This window comes from Nelusetta ayraudi, unplaced genomic scaffold, assembly GCF_046127955.1.
Source record: "Nelusetta ayraudi isolate G7.1 ecotype Tasmania unplaced genomic scaffold, CSIRO-AGI_Nayr_v1 ptg000048l, whole genome shotgun sequence".
In the NCBI taxonomy this organism is placed as follows: domain Eukaryota; kingdom Metazoa; phylum Chordata; class Actinopteri; order Tetraodontiformes; family Monacanthidae; genus Nelusetta; species Nelusetta ayraudi.
The window spans coordinates 7,541,646-7,555,698 of NW_027466098.1; the positions used below are offsets into that span (position 1 = coordinate 7,541,646).

General features: G+C 43.6%; 1 protein-coding gene across 2 annotated transcripts in view; it reads right to left on the reverse strand.

The window, feature by feature from the left end:
* The window catches only part of grik4 (glutamate receptor, ionotropic, kainate 4), a 303,979-nt gene that overhangs the window by 75,780 nt on the left and 214,146 nt on the right, over nucleotides 1-14,053 (reverse strand). For both annotated transcript variants that reach the window (XM_076036026.1, XM_076036025.1), the window contains exon 8: nucleotides 12,764-12,817. In XM_076036026.1, coding sequence (XP_075892141.1) covers nucleotides 12,764-12,817 — 54 coding nt within the window. The remainder of the gene's footprint in view (nucleotides 1-12,763; nucleotides 12,818-14,053) is intronic.

The window sequence follows — 14,053 nt, forward strand, 5'->3', positions numbered from 1 at the left end:
AACTTGCTTAGGGAAGTGGAAACCGTCTGGCATTGAGCATCCTGATGAACCCAAACCATCAAATGATGTCCGGCCACCGCAAGCTTATCACTAAATGTGTGGGATCATGCAGCGGAGCGGCGACACTGACCACACAAGCGGCTGCAGAATTAAGGAGAAGCCAAGCCAAAATGACTGATTTGAGGCAGATTAAGATCTTGTGGCCAGACCTTAAGAAGGAATTTGATGTAAGAAGCAGCGAGAAGGAAAACAATGCGTGACAATGTATCATTACAGTAAAGAAAAAATAGCTGCTAATCACACTATACAGTATAGAGAAGGAATTATTTTCCCCTTGATTATATGGAAGAAAAACATGACACTTATTCTATGATTCAATTCCCATAATTAAATCGTAATTACCAATTTAGTATTGAAGTGAACAATCCAAATGCCACAGCTGACTCCTTTCTTCACTGGCAGGACTTCACACCTGCCCAGTGCACCAAAAAAAACCACCATTGCGTTCATGTGTTTGCTTGGTCGGCCTACTGGCCCGACCTGAACCCCACTGAGGACACAAGCGATGGTTGTCATATACGATGACAGATGAGCTGCAGGCTGCTGTCACAGCAACCCGCACATCAGCAGCACCACAAGCTGATTACATCTGGAACTAAAAAAATAACCCAATCTAAAATTGTTGTGTGTTTTGAATTAAATTCACTAAGGGGTTACACTTTGTTCTTAACACACCTCTATGAAAGTTTGGATAGAAAGATGGAAAGAAAGAGAGAGAGCAACACTGAACTTTGCTGCTGTTCACTGTTGCGCTCACCTTAAAAGAAAAACAAATTCAACGTCATAAACAGCATAAAAATAGATCTGACAACATATTTTTACTCCAAATGTGCATTTAACTCAACCTAACCCAACTCATCTTGTGTAAATCTAACAAATATATAATTGAAATATTAATAAAAATACCTTCAAATAACATGAGATGGCTTTCAACATAAGATGCTAATGAATGGTTTATTGCCCATGCACACAGCATATCAAACAGCTCCCACTTTCAAAGGACCATATTTTTCCATCACAATTGCACTTTTGATTTGCACAAACTGCAAATTGCCGGATAATCACATGTAAAATTGAATCGGCTCATGGAAGCACGAGATGGCGATTTATTTTATTTTTTATTCAAGCTGCATGTTTCTGCATTTCTAATTGAAATGACTCATGTTTTGACATGTTGCTCCGCCACTAAGCGGCTGCCCGAGGGCGGCGGCGTGAATGCGCTGCTTCCTGGGAGAGGATGAGTAAGCGGCGCCGCCACAGCTGTAAGGGGTCTGTCATAATCCCCACAACCCCCTCGGAAAAGTTGTCAGCACCACTGGTAAAGACGCGTGCTCCCCGGTCTGACAGGGCAACGTTAGAAAAAGACCTCGACCTCGTCCTAATTTTAAAACGCTCTCCCTGCTTGGTCGCGCCTCTGCTCAACTCTGTTAACCCGCAGCTTTACCACAGCCGAGCCTCCTCGGGGAGGAGCGGATTTGGGTGGTCGACACCTTTGATTTACACCTATGGTAAGTGTCTTGTTTTGGCTTAGAACTTAAAAACTAAAAAAAAAATGTATATAGCAAAAGGACATACACATACAAAATGCCCCAATAAAATAACTCAAGATCGCCTGGGCTTGATTTGTCTATGGGGCCGTTTACATGGATACAGATTTTTTTTTTTGAAACTGCACATTTTCGAAAACGCTGTATTAAAAAAAAAAAAAAAAAAAACGAAACCAAAAAAATTCCCATTTGCACGTATATGCTGGAAACGACTGAAAAAAATGTAGTACCTATGCCAGGCCTGGTGTGGCGCCGCACGTTTACTCCCTGAAGGCGGAGGAAGAAAAGGGAGAACACCAGAACCACGCCACATTTAAAGAAGCAGGAGCTTGCTAAAAACATTAGCACCACTGAGAAAAGAAAGAAAAATCGCCGTGTGAAAAGACGATGTGGAAAAGTAAAAGTTTGCTAAAAATCAATATGGCTGCCAAAACCAAAAGAAAATGAATAAAAATAAAAAGAGAAGGTTCGCAAATCGCTTCCGTGTCTATTTTCAGGTTAGGACAAGGGTGCTGCGAAATCAAACTAGCTGAATTTTACATATATGTTATCTGAATGCAACAGTATTTACTGTTGGGTGACGGAAATAATCATCATGTTGTTGAAGTCAAAGTTTTGATGCGAGAAAATCTGGGAAAATATGAACGTATGGCACGACCGTCTCGTGTGTTTTCTTTGTGTTCGGCAACCGGCACTACTTTTAGCATGCTAGCAGCTAACATCCGTAATGATCATAGGCCCTCCTATGTTACTTATATGCGGTGTGTAAGGTTACGCTAGGCTACTTTACCGGCAGTGGCAGATGTCAGAGATGGGAAGTTACGGCGAGTGAGCCGCGAAAACAAAACTCACTGACTGTTTTACATATTTCCAGCACAGGACTTTGTTAAATAAATGAAAACAAATGCAGTGCACCTTGAATTTCTCAATTCCCCAAAGACGTGTAACACTAACACAGAAGTGGAAGAACCACAGGGTATTTCTTCTGCCCAACGCCCTCAGCTTCCTGGAACCCTGCCCACGTCGATCGACGCGCCCCCACCTTTGTCCGAGCGGCGGTCGGCCTGATGAAATAAGAAGAAATCCGCGTTGCAGCGGCGTTGATGTTTGCGCTGATTTCAGGAGTTGAAACGCAACGCTGGGGGGATGTCTCCCGTCTTTGTGTCAGACAATGCTGAGGGTCGATTTTCGGCTTCAAAGCCGCGTCGGGCGAACTCGGCGCCAACCTCACACTCGCACCCTGAAAAGAACATTTCCTCCGGAACAGTGACGACGGGGTGGGAGGGCGGGGGGAGGGGGAGGGGGGGTGCAGCGGCGGAAGAAAAGCTCATAGCACGCTCTAGCCGTCCGCTTGTTTGCGGTACAAGCGTTCGGCAAGTACGGTGCAGGGTTTTGGCAAAAACGAATAAATTAATTAATTTAAAAAAAAAAACGCACTGGTTGCGAGGCGGCGACGACACAGTTTGTATTCCGCCAGGATGCGGCTCCGTTGTGAGCGTCCACGTAGCCGATTACCTTTTCCATTACTCAGTTGATTGATTCTCAACTCTGTGTCTAAACAGGGAAATATGAACTTTACATAAGCCATGGAGGGTAATTAATTAAATCCAAATCACTTTCACAGTCACAGTGGCTGCCCGCTAAAGCAGTTTGACTGACAACATTTATTTTTTATTTATTTATTTTTTTTACATTTACACAACCTCCGTAAGCACAGAGTTAGGGGAGGAGGCGGATGTGAGTGACTCGTGCTCCTTCCCTCCTTTCAAAATGGGGATGTTTCCTTTATACATTCCACCCGTCACACACAAGGGGACAAACAAAAATGACGAAAACAACAAAAAACAACAAAAAAAACAAAAAAAAAAAACAGGACAATAAACTTGCGAAATTGAATTCTGTATCAGAATGCCCAGACAATGTTGATGTCGATGCCAGAAGAACAGGAGGCGGAGGGTTGGGGGTGGGGGTGTGACTACGGGATGCTAGGCTGCAGGTTTCTGCAATAAACAGAGAACAGCAGCAGTAAAAAAAAAAAGGGGAAAAAACGGAAAAGAAAGGTGAAATGACAAGGGCAGTGGAGGCCAGACAGCCATTATCCAGCAGCTATTTCCTGTTCTTCACTGGTGCACAGCGACAGGGAGGGCAAAACAAGCTCCTTAAAAAAAAAATATATATATATATATATATATATATATTTTTTTTTTTAACCATTCTGACCGGAGAGAGTTGGCGTGGATTTCATCTGTTCTTCGTCTGCACATTCAATTATTGAGTTTTTTTTTCCCCTCACCAGACAGCGTTGTGTGGGAATAATTAGAAGCGCAGAGCATGTCGTGCCCGGAACTCCAACTGGCCGAGAACAAATGGGCACACACACACTGTGTCTCGCAAAAAAGAATGAGGATTAACAAGTGCATAAAAGCACCGTCCATGCTTCGGAGTTAAAAAAGAAGAAGAAGAAGAAGAAGAAGAAGAAGAAGAAGAAGAAGAAGAAAGAAAAACTCTTTCAGACAAAACCTCCAATCAGCTCTGACTGAATATGTACAGGAGGGAAAGAAAGAAGCAGGGATTGAATGGGTGTTCTGGTGTTTGTAGAGCTTCTATCAGTTCTACCTGCCTTCTCCAGGGGTCCGGCATGCACAGCAGGTGGGCTTCGGGTTGGAGGGATGTGGCGAGCGTGAGTATCAGTCCAGCGACTGGGCGATTTAGAGATTTATCGTGCATGTGCGGCCGGCAGGGGCTGCAAAAGTATGCACATTCTGTACTTAAATAAGAGTACGGATACTTGAGTAAAAAAAAAAAAAAAAAAAAAAAAAAAGGCCAGTAAAAGTGCTGATTCAATCCTTTACTCAGGTAAAAGTAAGACAGTACAGGTTCTCCAATGGACTTCAGTAAAAAGGATTGAAATGATGAAACAATACATTTGTTGATAATTTTGCAAAGATTAAAACGGTGTGACCGGAGAATCCGGACTGAACTGACCAAAGGTCAGAGGTCAGAGGTCAGCAGTTTTGGCCGGCTTTGGTACGCTCAATGCTATAGTTTATTTCTCTTTTTCAACTGCTATTTTCTACATGTCCATTTTTCTCTGTACTGAAAATGACTGGACAGTGACCCCAAAGCTGAGGTATTCTAGAATAACCTCCCACTAAAGTATAATCCGCTTTGATACTGTGTAGGACTACGCAACAGCACAACAGCATAGTGATTTACATTTAACAGAATTTGCATCTATAAAAGACTTTTAAAGAAAAACAAGTTACGAGAGTGTTTTTCCAACGTATGGAGTGGAAACTACAGATATTTGTCAACAAATGTAGGGAGTAAAGGTAAAAAGCAACAAAGCACGAATACTTGGTTACTTCCCACCTCTGGCGGTCGGCGTGACAGTCGGGGAGCGCTGGAAGCTCTTTAGCCGTGGATGCATGACAATGAGCGCGGTGACGAGAGGGATTCCAGGCGTGCGGCGGGGGAAATGGAACATGAAGAACAAAACAAACAGGCGGAGTGTGTGTGTGTGTGTGTGTGTGCGTCTGTGTGTGTGTGTGTCGGTTACAAACTGATGGCCCCGGCTCTGCAGAGAAGGGATAATATGTCAGCCAAGTGCTGCGTGTCATGCAACGTTTCTGAGTATTCTGTGTGTGTGTGTGTGTGTGTGTGTGTGTGTGTGTGTGTTTGTGTGTGTGTGTGTGTGTGTGTGTGTGTGTGCGGGCGCACGTGCGCGAGCCGGCGAGACTTTCATCAAGACTCAAAATGACATCACAAGGCGATGCGCCGCTGGGGCCCCGATCCCGCGCTCACCTAACCTTCAAATGACATTACGCATCCCGTCAGCACGTGATGAGTCACTGCCAGCCTGGTGTGATTTATTCAATCCTCGCCGAGGCGCTCGGATGGCGGGACACAAATCACTTAGATGGAAGCCGTGCCAGCGGCGGCGGCGGCGGCGGCAGCGCCGTGCGGGTTCCGTCGGGAACGTGGCCATGTTTGCTCAGAAGCCCGAGTCGGCCGGCAAACTCCCACGATCGGAGTCCGAGAGGAGGAACCCGAGGAGCTGCGAGGTTTCCCTCCTGCTGCTCTCGTCCACCGAGGTGTGTTTGAGTTCCAGTGTCTTTGTTCACTGTGGCCCAGGTCAAAAGGTGGGAAGTACAAATACGTTGTTACTGTACTTAAGCCGATCTCTATGGTATCCGTACTTGAGTATTACTTTTTCTGACAACTTTTTACTTTTACTCCCTAAATTTCACCAAGAATATTTGTACTTTTTGAAAAAAAAAGTGCTTGTTACTTTTTTGTGCTGTTTATCGTCATGGTTGTTGTTGCTTGAAGTGGAGCTATTTGAACAATGCTGTTGTGCAGTTCAATATAAAAGTGGATCATATTGTAGAAAGAGATTATAGCACCATTGCTTTGGGGTCGCTGTTCAGAAAGTTTTCAGTCCAGAGAAAAATCAGCCTGTAGAAAATAACATTGGTTGTTGTTATTAAAGGTGTAGACATCCAATAATGGCTCACTGACCATAACTTTACTGATTACAGTTTGGTTGTACTGCAGTTGAAAAAGAAAAAATTACCAAAGTGTTGATTCAAAAGTGATTCAGGCAGTCATTAGACCTCTGGTCAGTTCAGTCCACAATATTCTGTCACTTTTTCATTTTTGCAAAATTATCAACCAATTTAGCATTTCATTAATGGCAAAAATCCCCCAAAACATTTCAACTTTTCACTCAAGTACAGTTCAGAACCTGTACTTTCTTACTTTCACTTGAGTAAAGGTTTGAATCAATACTTTTACTTGAACACCAGTAACTTTACCTTTGCCCAAGTAAATAATGTGAATACTTCTATCACCACTGCCCAGGGTCAGAGATTCCTATTAGCTCTCACAATTAAAGCCCAAGACATTCACAGCTAACACTAAGTGGCCTTAATGGCCAGGAGGAGAAGAGAGCTTGATCACATCTTCTCCGTGGAGATCCACATATAAATGGAAACACTGTTTAAAAGGTTGAAGCGCACGCATACGAGCGCAGCGGTTATCAAGTAAACATATAAATCACGAGAGAGAGAGAGAGAGAGAGAGAGAGAGAACAAAACAGCTCAGGCCCAACATGTGAGCAAAACTGAACTGCATATCCGACAGTATGAAACATCTCGCCGGAGCTCACAACAAGGCGACGCAATTATTCTCCCGAGTTGTGACGGCAAGAAAAGAGACGTCGGCTCCTCGGAGCAGATTAATAGTATTTACGAAGAGCGGGGTATACAAACGGCAGTAAAATAAAGTATAAGTATAAGTAGGCATGACTAAAAAAAAAAAAAAGAGGTAAAGGAAGAGAAAAAAGAACCGGACCGGAGGCGGGTTATCTGCGTGTGAACGGCGAGGAGCGTTGTGGAGATGATTCAGGGGAAACAGATTAGTCAGGGGAGCGGCCTGGCAGATCGTTAGTCAGGCACGTCAGGACCGGAGATAGATGAAGTGTCAGCAGAGGATGCGGGCTGAGGGAGGGAGCCGATGGAGGGAATAGCGGGAGACAATGGAGGGGCGGGGAGAGGAGGAGGAGGAGGAGGAGGAGGAGGAAGAGAGGGCAGAGGTTCGGCACGAGGGAGGGGACGCATGCACGGGATGCGCTAGCGTTTTCGTTTGTTGTTTTTTTTTCAAAACTCAGAGGGTGATGATGGGGTTGAAAAATTTGTAGGTTTTGTTTCTGATTGCTGATACTTCTTGGACATGGTTTCCTCACGGGTGGAATTAGACTGGGAAGACTATTTATACATCTTACTCACATCTATTTTAAATGGGGTAAATTGCTCCAAACCCCAATTATGCAGCAGTTTTGTTGATACATGTTGTTCGTTGGGAGTATGAGTTGAGCCTGTCATTACACAAGTCCTGGTGTGTATGCATGCGTGTGTCTATAGACATGCAGAGTCTGACCAGTGACAGTAAGACTGTCAAATGGAAACGCTTGGACAGGAACAAACGACAAACTGTACTTAGTTTAGCATGAACATTATTGACATGAAAACCTTTTTCCTCTGCAACACCAGTCATCCATTGATAAGATATAGAGCACATTGTCAATATCTTCCCTGGACTTGTGTGTCCTCCAATACTTGTTTGGGAACAGAGAAAATATCTAGTCAACTCAACACTGTGGTCCAACTACGGTAGCCTGTTAACCCTTTGCAAAGATAGTCTGTGAGGGGGGAAAAAAATGATGGTAGAATACAACACAACCGTACAACCGCCCATAATGCATGACATAATCTGTAAGCAAAGGGCTTAGAGCCGCTCGGGAAAATCTGGGTACATCTGGTACCCACTCTGGCTGTGATTGACACATTTCTGTGGCCCTTCAAAGGCGGCACTTTGCGCGGCATTGTGGTTGAAGAAGTCCTTTCTTAGCGCAAACTACCTTTTATCACTTCTCCCCGGCCAAAATGAACCAATTTCAAAAAATGTACCCGCGACACAGACGACCTAATTTCTAAAGACCTCCACTTTTGCGTGACGAGCAACCCCCCACCCCCCCTCCCCCACATTAAAGACCACCGATTTTCAGTTCACGTCAGGCAACAGAAAAAAAGCACATTTTATCAGCCGTGAATTTCATTTGCACACACGGCGGAATTAAAACAGGAGGATTTCCACTTCTGAGCTGCACGTGCCCCCGTTCTAACGACCAGGCTATCTGTACATTTCTATACTGGGCTCACTTAAGCCTTCAGAGATATTCGGCTTTCAGATGAAGTTTCAAACTGCAGCGAAAAAGGCACCTTAACTTTAACAGGTGAACTTCACAGGACACGTCCAGATGTTGATTGTTTTAGTTCTTACAGGACGGACGGACGGACGGACGGACGGACGGACGGACAGACAGACAGATAGATAGATGGATAGATGGATGGAAACTTCATTCATCCCTCAAGGGAATTCCCTCAGGGAAATGTGGGTTCCAGTAGGAGCAGCACCAGCATCGCGTCGTTCTCCAATAAGGTTGGTTGTAAAATCACAAACCCAAGACTTGGATCCATGAATCAGCCACTAAACAACAGTCCTCTTCATCAAGTTGGTCACAGATTGACCACATCAAGAGCCCAAGATGACACCTAACTTAATGCGCTCCATAAATTCTGCTTACAAGTCAAATATACTCAATTCTTGTATAACTAGTGTGTAATTATCGCCATTAAATGATGCCTAGACTCTCAGAGAAATTATTTTGTGTTATTATGTATTTTTGGCATGTTGAGACTTTTAAACTTTCCCTCTTTTCTTCCCGCACGCTTTCAAATCCATCACACTCATTAAAATGCCGCAAATGTTTCCAGTCATGCAGGTCGCCATATGTAAAAGTGTGTTGGGGGCAAGAGGTGAGAAAGAGCGATGATAACCTTTAAATAGACTTCAGAAATGTTATTTTGCCCGCCGAGATAATGAAAATAACGGCGCCGGAAGATCCGCCACCAATCAGAGCGCGCACACATGCCAGCAATCCCCCCCCGCCCCCCCAAGCTCATCCAGTGAAGAGGGGCAGAGAGAGATAGAGGGTGATAAAGTGGAAGAGATTGCAACCAGCGTGGTTCTGCTTCCTGTGCAACTGCAGCTTCTTTTAATTTATTTTGAAAACATAGCCACCATTTAAAATAGCGAGGGAAAGGCGCAGCGGAGCAGGGATTTCTGGGGAAGCAAAATGAAAAGGAAATGTCAGTGGATATTTGGAAAATATCCACTGACATTTTCTAATTCCGATAGCCGACAGAAATACAAACAACCTGATGCAAACAAGGTTATGAATGAAACATGACGCCAAAGATAAAACACTATGACATTTTGACATCTCACTGATCTCATGTGTGCAACATACAGTACATAGCTGCTCCAGCTGAGGAGCTACTTTGCCTATTTTTCTTTTTTTTTTTAAAAGTCACATTGTTAACGTTTATGCCTCTGGTTGACCTGCATTGCCACCTCTTTTGGAGACACTTTAGCAATATGGACACATGTCATTTTCAATCTGGAAACAAGAACCAAACAGTTTCCCTGTGCCTTTGTCCTGGCAGTCGTGCTGCTCTGCAGTGCGAGTGGCCACCTGCTGTGCAACAAACATCCTTCCAAAAACTATTAAAAAAAAACAGGATTTTTGGTGGTTTTGCTGCAATTCAAGCTGCCAAGCGGCTGGAGAGTGGACCCGTACCAACGTTGGCCTGGTTTCTCCTGTCGTCGCCACAGCCACCAGACAGTCCACCACCACCACCACCACAAAGCCACAGGGTGAGTTGTGCCACTTCCTGTGTCCATTTTTCTTTTCAAATCCCACTGTGACCCTGAACGGAATTCAGACTCCTCCTCAGAGTGCCCCTCAAACTGATTGTGGCCATTGTATGTGTATGTGTGTGAATACATACGCGCACAATATCCTTTCAAATGTTCAGCGTTGCAAAAATAGTGGCTTTTATTTTGTCAGTCGCCATTGCAACCCTGTCCTCAGCTTCTTTACCATTCAGCAGTGTTACGGGTTTATCTCACCTGGTGTTGGGACAGGATGTTCCGAGCTGTTTTAAGGGCTTTTGAAAAATGTTGATAATAAAGTCATTGTTTGAACTGGGCAGCGTTCTAATGATAGGATCCCTTTTTTTTTTTTTTTTTTCCGGATTGAACTGCATCTTTATTGTATCATTGTGCTCATCCCGCCTCCCCGAGACGTTCTGACGCAACAAGCTTGGAAAACAATTTTGTTTTTTTTTTTGTTCGGGTGAATCTGTCTGTGTATGCGTGTGTGTGCGTGTGCGTGTGCTCCGGGTGAACGTAATACGGCGGCACCAGAGCCGTTCGAAAACACAATCAATGGGATGAGTCACGTATCGCAACACCTGTGAGGGAGAAATCGTGCCGGTTTTTCTGCCCACGGCCTCGGCCCGGCATCGGATGATGTCGGGCGACGGCGCTAACGGAGGCAGTTTGTTTGGCGCTGAGGCCACGTTGGCAGCAGCGCAGGGGGTCAACGCCCCGTCACCGTCACCGTCACCGTCTTGCATGTTTTATGCATCTGTTTCGGCCGTGGAGGAGCCTCCAGGAGATCAGACAGGAAGAGGCCAGAGGACAAAGGTAATCCAGGCCCATTTTTGGGCCGTATATTACCGTACATAAAGTACAGCAGCGCGAGCGAGCGTGTCGAGGGCTGTGAAGGGGGGGGGGGGGGGGGACAAAAAAAAAAAATCGAGGAGATGACAGCAGCCCACTCTTAATGAGTCATAAATCAGCTTGATATGAATCGTCTCTGCAGCGCTATTAGAGCAAAGTGATTGGAACCTCATTAATTTCCATTAGGGAGACGCTGAAAGAAGCTGCCGTCGTTATGACAATGCAATAACATTCTCAGATCCCAACAGCCTCCGAGTGCCTAAACAACATCACTCCCAAATTCCACTGACTGGACCGCTGACTTTAAATTCCAGCAGTGGGGAAAAAGGTAAAGAATAGTCTGAATATTTATTCCATCATACATCTAACTGATAAAGAAGCAGACAAAAAAACTCTCTCAAGCCATTGTGTCTTCATCGGGACTCCGGCTCTCAATGTTGCGACCCCTGATTCACACACAACGTATTGGCCTTGTTGTAAAACCCACAACTGCAACCTTGGCATTCATATAGGTCCACCGCAAAGGAGTCGTTCAAGAAGCACCTGTCACATGATTCAGCCAGAAGCTTTCAGGTGTAAGGCAACTTATTTCGTCTTTGGACGCGTGTCAACCTCCGTCTGCCTGCCGTTTATCACCTCTGCAGAGGATGTGGCCACGCAAAGGCACGCTGGCTGCGCCACAACGACAAAGACTGAGTTGCAGAAACAGCAAACAAACGGAAGACAGACGAAAAGACAGACACACAGAGCGGATTATGGAAAGAATGGGGGGGGGGGAAAGGCAGATAAAACAACCGAAGAAAAAGCTTTCTGACTCGAAAGATGGTGAAATCGTCTTTGATTCAACAGGGGAATTCAGAGCCATTATTACCAGAATAACCGCAGCGGCCAAATTAAGTGGGCACTTAAGAATTACATGAATCATTGCTATTATTTATTTGTTTGCTCCAGAAGTGCACTTCACCCAAAGTGGCCAATGTGCGCAACCACCAGAGCCACGGCGGAGCCGGCACGGCCGCCGATCCGCAGCCACGAGCAGTGAGGGAGAAAATCGACTCCGCCGTAATCAGCATGTGCCGTAAATCCTCTGTTTTCAGCTCCCGCCTGCATCACTCTGCCCAATCAGTCACTCATTCATGTCAGGTCTGAATGCTTGATGGAATAAATTAAAGTTTACTCTTTTATTGCAATACACAAGCACTTTTTTTTAATACACATTTGTGTATCAATGTTAACTGTATACCATATGAGTGTGTGTATACATATATGTACATATATGTATATATGTACATATATGTACATATATATATATGTATATATATATATATATATATATATATATATATATATATATATATATATGTATATATATTTATATATATAGTGTTGTTGGGATTACTCCATAAAAGTATTCCAACTAACTGATTACTTCTTTAAAAAGTAATCTAATTACTTCTTTAACTACTTTGTTTCATAAGTAACTAATTACTAATTACTTTAGTTAAAAATAGACAAAGTAACAATTGAGAACGTCTTGTTTCCTGCACATAACGTACAACGAACCACAAGATTCTTTGATTTAGACGAGATGAACATAAAATAATGGTTGCATTTCCAGCTATCAATCAAAAATCACTGTTATTTTCTTTTGCTGCCGCCATGCTTATTTTGGTGCGTCGTCGCATATCAATAACTTTGCATGCATGGCCGCATCATCAATCTGTGACGTTGTTTTTCGGTTGTTTTGTTTTTTTTTAAATTTCAGACATTTTGTGGATAATAAGACGTTTTTAGCTTGCAAAATATTTCAGAAAAGTAATAAAATCGTTACTTGATAAAGTAATTATGATACAATTACCAGTTTTGCCACAGTAATCCCATTACATTATGTGTGTGTGTGTATATATATAATATATATATATACACACACATACATACACACACGTCTGTAAATGAAAAAACCCAGCTGGTGTTCTGAGCGAGAAGTCTGTCCGAGATGTGCTTACCAGAGATGTGAAGATGTACGTGTAGTAGACCGAGAGCATTCCCAGCTCAGATGCCTGCAGAGAAAAAAGACAAAAAGAAAGAGTTCAGCAGGGAAAAGGCAGAAAGAGAAGCAGGAGACAGAAGGAACAAACAAAAGATCCCGAGCAAAAGGCACTCGGATGGAGGTCGGCGGAATGCGGGCGGAAGGGGAAGAACAGAGGAGGAAGATCTCGGAATAAACGCTGGGGGGGGGGGGAGAGTAGGTGAAAAACATCAAACCCACGTGTTTGTGGGACAGCATCGCCAGCTGGCGGACGGCAGCGGAGGATTTTGGAGGTGAATTAGTATGCCGATCGCCGGCCCGTCTTATAATTTGATTGAATCAAAGTCGCACCGAGGAGCAGTTGTGAAGGACGTTCTGAACTTTTCATAGTCGCGTTCCATCAAAGTCATTAGGGGGGAGAAGTGAAGCCATCCGGGCTGTAGGCTTCAATTTAATCACACAGCAGCGCATGTTGTGGTTAAAACCGATGAGCATCAAGTGGATCATATATCAGACGGGACTCTTTACTTTTGAACGTCACGAGACTGTGTTTCCCTTTCTATGTATAATCTGACAAATACGATGGTCGGGAGTGAAGAAGAAGGAGAATGTGTTTGATCCGTTGATGGAAAAGTGTGTTTTATAGATCATATTGTGGCGGAATTTAAGATTATAAATTCACTAGCCTAAACAAATGTTTTTATGGTATAAAATGTGTTAATTGAGTGTCTTAAAATTAAGACAAGATAAGAATGTGCTTCTTCCTATTCATTTTCAGCCAAAAAAATGAAAAATGAACCAAACCAATTGTATATGCTCAGTGGCAGGAATGCTTCTTAGCATGCCTGGTTTACTGTTAATGTTTTGCATTTATTTCTTATTTTTTGATTGCTGCTTGTCTTTTTTTTCTTTCTTTCTTCAATAAATATATTAAGAATAAAACAACAACAACCAACAGCTCTTGCAGGTAAACATCATCAAGCAGGGGGTCTTGATGGAGATTTCACTGTCGCATCTGCAAAACACAATACATCTGTTGTTGTTGATGGCTTGTTGTGCGCCATTAAGCTTTTTTTTTTTTTTTATCGCGGTGGATGAATATTCAACTAGATCGTTCTGCAGCATAAATAATAAAAGAGCATGAAGTACCCAAATTGATCCAATCCATTGTGAATCTAACTTTTGTTATTAAACTCCCCTTGAACTCTCCTTTGGTTCTCAAAGAGGCTTCTTGTGATGTTACCGCTGAGACAGCAAACTGTGAAAA